The sequence below is a fragment of the Amblyomma americanum genome, chromosome 10 (genome assembly GCF_052857255.1).
Source record: "Amblyomma americanum isolate KBUSLIRL-KWMA chromosome 10, ASM5285725v1, whole genome shotgun sequence".
NCBI classification, from domain to species: Eukaryota; Metazoa; Arthropoda; class Arachnida; order Ixodida; family Ixodidae; genus Amblyomma; species Amblyomma americanum.
Genome location: NC_135506.1, coordinates 58755797 through 58766444, shown reverse-complemented (window position 1 = coordinate 58766444; position 10648 = coordinate 58755797). Strand labels below are relative to the sequence as shown.

The 10648-nt window shown below is 44.4% G+C and overlaps 1 protein-coding gene and 1 long non-coding RNA gene across 2 annotated transcripts in view; both read left to right on the top strand.

The window, feature by feature from the left end:
- The first annotated feature begins 404 nt into the window (after positions 1–404).
- LOC144108339 (kelch domain-containing protein 3-like) lies at positions 405–1478 on the top strand. The gene has a single exon (XM_077641598.1). The coding sequence runs from the start codon at positions 405–407 to the stop codon at positions 1476–1478; it is 1074 nt and encodes a 357-aa protein (XP_077497724.1).
- A 5185-nt stretch (positions 1479–6663) lies between these two features.
- Positions 6664–10648, top strand: part of LOC144106266 (uncharacterized) — a 41950-nt gene continuing 37965 nt past the window's right edge. The window contains exon 1 of the long non-coding RNA XR_013308956.1: positions 6664–6703. This is a non-coding gene — a long non-coding RNA (uncharacterized LOC144106266). The remainder of the gene's footprint in view (positions 6704–10648) is intronic.

The following is a 10648-nucleotide window of genomic DNA, read 5'->3' as shown; positions in this document are numbered from 1 at the left end:
ATGCAGAACCCACATTCATGCTCTGCGCATGCGACACCAGCAGACGCTTTCCCGCTCCACTCGGTCAACGTATGTGACGTCACGTCACGGGGGGAGTAGGCAGCACACCTAGGATATCCTCTCGCAACGCGGCGACGGAGCACAGGCCAGCCAGAGCTCTCCACGTCGGGCTTTGCATCGAACACAACCAGCGTTCCGTCGAACGCATCAAAGTGCACGTACCTGCGTACGTTCTATGCAGAACCCACTTTCATGCACTGCTCATGAAATGCCGCGTCTGTAAGACTAAACAGCCAGGAACAATCAGGTCTTGCTGCTTCAGAAAGACGCCGCGCTACGCCGCCACCATCGCTAGAATGACCGATCCTCGTTTCTGAGCGTGTTGTCTGCCTGTGTGGGATAAGATGTGGACTGTGCGGCTTAGCGGCGTTCCAGATCGCGTTAATCAAAGGGTTGTCGCCATCAACGGCAAGCTCTACTCGTTCCATAGCTCCCTCGCGACCAGGTATCGCGCGACCATGTATCGCGACTTACAGAACCGCGTCGACGTGTTCATCTTCGACACCGCATCATACCGGTGGCATACAGTGCAGACGCAACTCCCCGACGGCGAGCAGACTGACATTTCCAGGCACACCGTTGCAGCTTACGGCCACTGCGCGTACCTGTGGGGCGGCCCATCCATCCCGGCGCTGACAAACGTCCTTTACCGCTTCGACACCAGCACCTTGACATGGAGCCGTCCGCAGGTGTTCGGTGAGCAGCCTCCATCGCTTTACGGCAACACAGCATGCGCAGTAGGTAACCGCAAGTATATCCTTGGGACCTCGAACGGCTGGATAGACATGTGGTTCCTTGACTTAGACACAATGGAATGGCATCGTGTCCCAACCAGTGGACAGGCTCCGGCTCGGCGTTTCTTCCACACCGCGTCTGCCATTGGGACCCGGATATACGTATGGGGTGGTGTTCTGGAAAACCATTCTCTCGGTGGTCGTGTCTGCGACAACTCTTTGTACTACCTGGAAACGACCACCTCGACCTGGGTGCGCCCACGCGTACAAGGCACTCCTCCCGTCGGGCGGATAGGGCATGCAGCCTTCGTGTACAAAGAAGAGCTGTATATTTTCGGAGGGAGCACTGTACAGCAGGGCCCTTTTCTTACAGACATGCACAAGTACGAACCCGAGACTTCGTGCTGGACCGAAGTGAGGCCATCTGGCTCAGGCCCGTCGGCGAGTTACTTCCACGGCTGCTCTACTACTGGTGAAAGAGTTTTCTTTGGTGGCTTTGGCCCGATACTCAACCAGGAAAACGGAGAGGAGACCGGATGGCTGACGAATCTGCACGTATTGCACTTGGCCCCGACACTGGAGAACTTGTGCCTACTTGCAGCCATCGATGCACGGCTTGATGTCAGCAACTTACCAACAATCATAAGAAAGAAGATTAGCGACATCACTTCACACCAACCGTAGTCGATGCGAAGATGCTGCAACTCAAGCCAATGAAGTGCTTTTGACGAAGCCAGTGAGGTGGGGCGATGATAAGATTTCGACGCCGCTGCTTAGCACGAGAATAAACATTTGTCCTACTCCGATACATTTTGCTTCCCGATCAATTTTTACATGAACAATACAGTCAATAGCGTTTTCTTCACGTTCGTGTCGCAAAGGTGCTTAACTTGTTTCTTGAATAACTCGAACTAATGTGCCTAATATGTAGTCCCTCATAGATGTTTGAAGGTTCAACAACGTGATGGTTTCTTCAAACGACTCACATTAATATCACTTAAGCTTCCAGCAACTGATCAGTTGTAGGTCGTCACGTAGCACTTTCTCGTGACCTTTTCACTGCAGAATGCAGATACGCTTGCTCGAGGTGGCTGTGGACATAGACTTGAGGGCGCAGCCAGAAAAATGTGCATCTGCAATAGCTTCAGAAAGCCGCATGGTTTGCACTCGTTTCTGCCTTCCTGCTCTTAGGTTGACACTGTTTGTAAATTTTCGTTCATTTAATAGACAATATTTTCTCTACTTTTTCTATATATATATATTGCAACATCAGATGTAGTTCGTACTGAAGGCAGCCGAAAGCATGCTTGCCATAACAAGAGTCACTTTATTTCCGGACATCGCATTTGTATGCATCTTATACCGCCCCAGGTGCCCTGCCCATGCCAGATACATTCTCGAGAAATCATTACACGATCGTGATAAAAGTCAGCCGTGCACTTGATGGGCAATGCGATCCGATGTAAGAAAACAGACATACGGGGCAATTTGTGTTTGGTTTAGATGCCACGGTGTGAACGTAAATAGAATGTGCGTGTATCGTGGCTCGTGGGAACCACTTCTTCATTGTTGCTTGTCTTTACTTTATTCCTAAGGTTCGGGACAAAAACAAATTTTATTTCTGATCAAGACAAGTGTAAGAAGAGATAAATGGATCCCCTCTCTTTATAATCAAGGCAGTTATCATGTCACTGATTAGGTATGTCCGAGATCAATTAATGTTAATCACGCATTGTAAAATGTAGCCCAGTGGTGTGAAGGAATGAGGCGGTGGCTCGTTAAAACGCCTACGCTGGAATTACTTCGAGTAGCACCTACTGCTATCTTCTAAATTTGACAACCGCCCCCACTCCTAGGTCTCACTCTGTTTGTCTAAAGCTATTTGTCCTAAAAATCATATTCGAACTAAAAAAACACGGGTATAATTATCGACGTTAGCCAGTGGTTGGGTAGCGACAGCGACGACTGCATCGCTCCGACGTTTGTTCCTTCTCCTCCTCATCAGTCTGACAGCACCCACTGTACTGCAAAGGCCTCTTCCATGTCTCTCCAATTAACCCAGACCTTTGCAAGCTGCACCCACCCTATGCCTGCAAACTTCCTGATCTCATCCACCCACCTGACCTTCTGCTGCCCCATGCTATGCTTGCCCTGTCTTGGAATCCATGAGCATGTCTAATGAGATTAACACCATGTGCAAAGGTGAAGATCCGAGGAAGGGTGATAATGCATTATGTTGCTTCAATGTTGAGTGATTGGTAAAAATTGTGAGCAACGTTAAATAACAAAGGCCTTAATTTGTTATAATGTTAAAAGTTGACTCGATAAAGAAATGTTTTTGCTATGTTCCTAGCCATATGACAGAGTTATGTTTATAAAAATTTTATGGCAACATTTGCTTTCTGTGAGAAATGCTGCATAATGAGGTCAACTGTTAGAAAACATTTAGACACAGACAATGGTTACACAACTTCTCCAAAGTGAAATTGAACACCAGCTGAAAGTACATTGCAAACATGATGAAAGTACACAATTTGAAAGCCGAATTTCCATCTGCCATTTGGTAAGGAAACGAACCACTGAAAAGACAAAAAACACGGGCAAACAAATCTGTGAATGCAGTGTAATGTAGCAGTTGCATCTTTGCTACACAACCACTAATCAAAACCGCTAACTCCTTCATGGAAAACAAAAGCACAGACACAAAATATTGTTCATTGCAATGTTTAATTTAGTAGGTACATATTGCCACGAATTCATGCCTGCTCTTCCTGCAGATAAATGAAACACTGCCAAAAAGCAGCGAGCAGCCATAATTGCTGCAGTGACAAGGAGGATGTGCACCATCAATGCTGTTCTTCCATCCTGAGTAGGAAATAAAAGCTGTTTTTTCTGGAAGTACTCTGAAAGTATGAATTTTCTATCCATCTTTTACTTAGCTTGCACTGACACGACCCATTGTGTACTTGGCAGCCTTGACAAACAAGTGGGCCAGCCAATAGGCATAGAAGACTGTAGAACCTTGCTAACTTGCAAAAGATCAATGCTCAAAAAGAAAAAGCCGACAAAAAAATGAGGAATTCCTTATTTTCGCTACATTGTATAAAGTACTAAGATTATGGCTCAGATATAGCATGAACATTTTTTTTTCTGTTCACTTACAAACTTTCCAGCCAGTGCTAGCATATTACTGCGATGTAAATAATGAAACATGCCAGCACAGTACAATATGCTGTAACATTTATGAAATACTCCACCTACAAGTGTACCACATGCCTCTTGCATGTGGTAAAGTTTATATCTGCCAAACTAGATAATCTGTAGGATGAGGCACCAACCCTCTGACATCTGGAGAAGTGTACCTCCCATGCAATTAGTGACTGGAGATGCTCCTTTTTGATGGCATTTTAGTTGCTGGGTGTGGAAGGACCAGATAAGAAGGGGAACCACTAGACATCAACTTTTTAGGCAACATCACAATAAGCAATGTGCCAGAGCTTTCCTTCTGTCCAAAAAGGTGTTTCTTTTTCCATGTTCTTTGTTCACATAACTGCTTGCATGTGCTCATTTCGGCTTGCAGGGAAGTTTTAACTCTGGCCTCAGTCCTCTGCGCCTTCTTAACTTTTTGCTAGTGTTCACATTAAGTCGTGTACAAACTCATGCAGATCTCTACTTTTCTACGTTTCCAACTGTGACATCTCTGCTTTCATCGTGTCCATCTCTGCATCCGATGCCTTCAAGTCAGCTGCGTATAATCATCTTAATTAATCAGCGTACACATGTATTTATTTTAGTCACCCACTCCTCTGTTTGATGCCGATCGGCCCTGAGAGTAAATAAGTGAAATGTAGTCTTAAGCCAGCTCTGAGCAAGCACGCATTATGTTCAGTTTATTTTACCATGTTGACCAGAAGAGAGTGGAGGGAAAAAAGCTGTTAAGTGGAGCTTGACATGCGTCTCGCCCCTACACTGGAAAGCAGCACGCGCCCACCCCCCCCCCCCCCCAAGGCGTACGTAACCACAACAGAACAGGCCAAGTGTGAAGTAATTCAGTAACATTCCTCACATTTACCACAGTGCATACTTGCTGCTCAGTAATTTATTACCCCATTAGAAATTCTGCAAGTGTACAATCATGTGTTTTATTTGAACATGGCACAACAGCACGACAATCATTAACCTTGTGCCAAGACAACAGCAAATAAACTTCTGCCCAATAAATGCATTGCTTACAGTGCAACAAAGAGGTGAGAATGTGCCACCACGGCAGAAATTTAGAAAATAAGCTCAAAATAATAGTGACATTAAATTTGAGCAGACGGTAATTCCACCCCACCCCTCCCTAAAAAAAAAACGAAAAAGGGTGCTCTTCAGACGGTACGTTTAAACGATGCGGCTGTAATATTTGCGATAGTTCAACTACGTGTGACATTCAGATATAATTAACGCCACAGCATGCGGTTGAATGCGAGGCGCCAGGGCGCGCACAATCAGTAATCGTTGTCAGGTATCCACTGGTGCCACGCCCTGTGGGCCGCTGCTCGACGAATACCACTCATGGCAACGTTCACACCCAACAAGCTTGTAACAAACATCGCACAGGTGCTTATCATGATGCAGCAGCAGCTCATCAGTGCTGAATTCTTTGGCGTGATAAACGGAATCATCCACCGAAACGCGCGTCGACTGTTACTCATCAGATTCTTGCAGTCCTACGAGGGAGAGCAGCTTTTCCGTCGGCTTCAAGTCTCCTCTTTCGTGCAGGGCCACTGGCATTGTAACGCACATTCTGCATGATCGTTTTACTACGCACCGATGCTGTATGGGACAGCAAGCGGTTGTACACTCCAATGCAGCGTTCGGGCCACACAAACACACACACTAACGACATACAACACGCAAGACGCACGCAGCGAACACAGAAGAACAAAAACCATTCCAGAGCACCTGTTCGTTCATTTCCACACTGCGCTAACTACGCACATGGTTCCGACTTCGGGCTTGGCTAGCGCTTCGACTTCGCCAGGCTAGTCATGGCCAAGCTGCGCTGCAGCTGGTGGTAATAACGTTCATGCAACGAAAAGAAAAAAAAAACTTAATATATCAAATCATTCAGGGTGTCAGCTAAAAAAGCTACCGTAACATTAAATACATCTTATATGTTTTTGCCGTTGTGCGCCTTTTCGACGTGGGTGACGTGAGCATAAACGCGAATACGCGAATGGCACTATGAATTTCCCGTGCCACTCTGTAAAATGCAAATAGCGTGGATGCGCGCTTAACTTGTTGACATGCTTGCAGAGGCGAATAATTGTAAGTTTAATCGACTGAATTTTGCTCAACGAAAGTCAGCGGCACTGCATTTTTATTGTTTCTGTGCATTGCGAGTGACATTGGCGGCAGCCACTCGGCAACGTCTCCGGTTTGGCGAACTTGTGAGAATGTCAGCCTTTCTCAAATTTTGAAAGCGGTTTTTTGTTTGTTTTGTAACTCGGCGTCTCGTCGGATGTAATGTGCACGATAACATCAGTACAACGTGCATGCGCTTTCTTTCTCTATTTGAAGTAACATTGGTCGATCAGCGTAAACTTTTGGATTCAATTAAGCACAAACTGGCCATGTTGGTACTGCGTGTCGAATGTGTTTTGAGATGATTCTGCGCACGAGATGGTCCTTTGATAATTTGTTTACTACCAGATATTGTCTACAGATTTGAAACCATCTCACTGAAACAACGTTGGCAAACTGTTGTGTTCATGCATCTGCTGCCTAAACTTAGGTTTTCTGCTATCATTTGCATGGTTCCTTTGGATCTGGACAATGGGCTACTGTTGCTAGGGGCGCCTGGAAGCAGAGCCCCTGGAGACGCCCAGTGGGTCTGCTGTTTGTCCAAGTGCCGAGTACCAAAGGTACCATTCCTTACTTTTTTTCACAGTCCATTAACCTCATATTCCTTGCAAAGATTACAGTATGTAATCAGGTAGTAAAAAAAATTTGTAACTTCCGCATATTTCAGAACAGTTCAGAGAAATGTACATGCAGCATCAGTATTCTCTCGGTAGATTTTCTGAGACCTGGATTCATTTCTTCTAGGACAGTGGCAAGCAGTAGGTCAACTGTACACAAATATTTTCTCCTCTGGTGCAAAGAAAAGAGTGCAAACATAAGACAAGTCTCTAGTCTTGTTTCATTCTCACTGCATTTGGCCAAAGCGTAATATGAAATGCTGTATTTTTTATACCCTAGTTTCCTTTACCTTGAGCAGTAGATATTGACAATGAACAGCAAGGCAACTCCACTCGCTGACGTTTTTGCCTTCGGCAGCAAAACAGGGAATACCTTACCCTATGTGTTATCTCGCAGACTCAAAACTGCGATGGACATGTGTCCACAGCTGCTATCACCTCTCAAGTACATGCACTCGTAAGACACATAATAGTCATTCAGTCTATAAATTCCTATTCTTTGTCCAGTGAATCCTCTTACCTCGTTTTCAAGCCACTGAGTCATGGCTCCTTTCCCTCGGCCGCCCCAGACCAAGACTACAGTGTTTGTCATCATCAGCAACAGCGGCCTGGCTACTTTCACTGCAGGACAAAGGCCTCTCCCATACCTCTCCAGTTAATCATGTCCTGTGCCAGCTGTGGCCACCTTATCCGGACAAACATCTTCATCTTATCCACTTAGTTATCATGCTTTCTTTCATGATGTAGATATTGATTGATATTTAATGTGTTCAGGTACCGCGAAGTGTCAGGGGATAGATTAATGGCAAACAAGTGCCACATCGTCCTGGATGCTGTGAGTTACTTCTTAGTACTTTGACATGGAAGTGCTTTGAGGGCTGATCACAGTTTAGAGTGAAGCCACCAGTCATTCTAATGCCAGGGACAAGGGAGCTAGAATAACTTCCTCCCTTTCAGTTACTCATAAAACTTTAAGCTATAGCTAGTTTAAGCAGCATTGACTATAACTGCCTGTTCTTTTGATAGAAAAAATGAAAAATAGTGATTTTTTTTCTGTGGCCGCACATGATACTCTTCATGATGATATTTCGAGCATTCATCTCAGCATGAAGGAATTCTGTAGAGCTTCTGCGATGGCTTAGAGGTTATGGCACTTGGCTGCTGACCCAAAAGACTTGGGCTCAATCCCAGCTGCAGTGGTCGAATTTCAATAGAGGCGAAATTCTAGAGGCCCTTGTACTGTGAGATGTCAGTGCAAGTTAAAGAGCCCCAGGTGGTCGAAATTTCTGGAGCCCTTCCCTACGGCGTCCCTCATATTCTTAGTCGCTTTGTGATGTTAAATACCCATAAACCATAAACGAATTCTGTAGCCTTCTGAGAACAAAAAAACCTAGTGGTTTTTAAAATTTTCGTTATGTTCTCAATCAGTCTTTAACACCCATCTTTGTTCGTTACTGATGCCTTGATGTTTGTGCACAGGCAGTGGCCAGAAAAGGTCACTGTACAAATAATATCGGGTGAATGGAATGAGCAAGAAGCATGAACTCTCAGGAATATTGAAAATCACTGAAGTGACCCAGTATCACAGCATGGCAAATAAAATTTGATTGATAACCTGATGCCTTATCATAGGGTGCTGAAAGGACTATAGACACTTAATTTTATTGAGCATTTTTTTCTGTCAAATGATTTGTTGGACATAATACATGGATTACTGTGTGGTAGTTTCATACAATTGCTAAATAATTTATAATTGAATTTCTTCGCTTATGCTGTTTTGATTTCGTCAAGTGAAGGACGACTGTGACATCAGGTTGATATTTTGGTCGCGTGATGCACTAGAAAACTAATATAAGTGCCAATATGTTGTTTTAATTCACTACGACATTTAAACCATCCTCTTCCAGTACCTGGAATGGCGAAAACTGAGGTGTCAGCAATTATATAGCCCGTTTTTTATGCCCCATGTGACCTAAACACCAACTACGTGTCACAGTAATTGTTCGACTGATTAAACCGAAACAGCGTTCAGAAGAAATTCAATTATAAATGATTTAGTGGTCATACACGAATACCACAGGGTACTCCATGTATACGAATTCCTAACGCATCGTTTGTAAGAAGAAAACGCGCAAGGAAAAATTTGGTGTCTATAGCCCCTTAAGAAGTGAAACAATGTAACCATCAAATTTGTCCTCTTTTACTTCACGTGCTTACTGTTGGTTGAAAGATTCAGGCTACTTTTAGCACTACCTTGGTACTGGGCATAGTGCTGGACTTGCAAGGGGTAAAGCTATTCTGCTTCAGGTATGATTGGTACAGTATCATTTTGTTGCTAAAGTAATGACGGCCATTCCACTCAGATCCCAGACTAGGTCTCAATTGAATTGCGCTTCTGATTTTCTGCAACTCTGGATTGCAATTTACATAGCGTTGCTCATTGCAGTTACCGATAAACACCTCATGAGTGGTACTGTCAGGCACTCTTTTCTTTGGCACTATGTATGAGCTTCTGTTCTCGCGCTTTCTAGAAATAATGCATGCAATTTTTAAGTGCGAAAAGGGAATTTACGTTTAACTAGATTGTCATGTTAGGGCTTGTATGTTGCAGCTTGTATGTTGCAGCCAAATTGTACATTGATGTCAATGCTGGTGGTTTCTTTTCATTATTTTAGGAGAATGTTATAATTTTTCCTTTAGCAAATAATAGGCCTCACTAACTAGCTGTTTTTGTCATGTCCAGTATTTTGATATACTAAGCCACCAAAGCATGATTCAGAATGTGGTCAGTACTAAAGGCAATGAGTCTTTCGTGTCACATAGAAATGTGCTTTATACCCCTGGCGCACGGCATTCCTTGAAGGCTTTTCCAGCATAGGCACCATTTTTCACCAAAGGAGTGAAAGCTTAAAGGAGCAGTGACGCAGCTGCACGGTACAGCCTAAGGGGGAAACAGTCGTTCAGGCTTCGTACCTGCTGCTGTGCTCGAGGTGGCTGAAGTGAGTGTTTTAAAATTAAAGTGCCGTATTCTGTTCATTCATTGAGGTTAGACAATTTTTTAATTCTGATTGCTTCTTTAAATCTACTGCAACAGCTACTCTCATCAGCAGCAGCAGGTTTTGTACGTGTATTGCATGGGCCACTAAGGTTGCTCGATTTTGCTGCACTTTCACTGTCTTGAAATCTGAACATATAACATAAACACCCATACAAAAACCAAAGCCAGACACACCTTTCATATTTAAAAAAATTATTTTCAAACATTATTAGCTGTATCTATTTTTTTATTGCTTTTACATTTCGACGTTGGATGGCACTGCAATCACAGGTTCTCGAAGGCGCCTTTCCGCTCGAAAGGTCTTTGACGAGCGCCTTCGCCTCCAAAGCCCTTAGGGGCAAAGGCGCAACATTTGTGCCATGTAGCTGCACTCCTTAATCCTTTGGATATAAGGACCTGTTTCTCAAAGGCCTTTGCAGTGCCCGTGTGACGGGTATTAGTGTATTATGGCTGCTTGAACACCTATTCCTGGTATCTCACAAACTGAATAAGGGAGGGAAAAGCCTCGGTGCTTGCTGACGTTTCGACAAGAGGACTTGTCTTTGTCTGGAAAAGCGTTCATCATTGGTGGAGTTCAAATAAGGTTTTCACTTCAAGGAGAAAGGCCTGGTGTGTGTGACGAGGGTGCGATATGGGAAGGGCGTTAGGATGGGGAGTGTGAACCTAGTCCAGGCATGATGGCTGCTAAAGAAGATTAACCGGCTGACCTGCAAAACTGTGAAAAGAAAAGGCCAGCTCAGTAGAAAGGAATTCCGGGGTGTTGAGCGTGGAGATAGTGGGCTTGAAAGGATTTGTGTCCAGCCGCTACAGGTGGCTTGGTATGGCTGGCT

Bases quoted from the DNA above. Each gene is read 5' to 3' on its own strand.
- LOC144108339 (XM_077641598.1), top strand. From the start codon at position 405: ATGTGGACTGTGCGGCTTAGCGGCGTTCCAGATCGCGTTAATCAAAGG.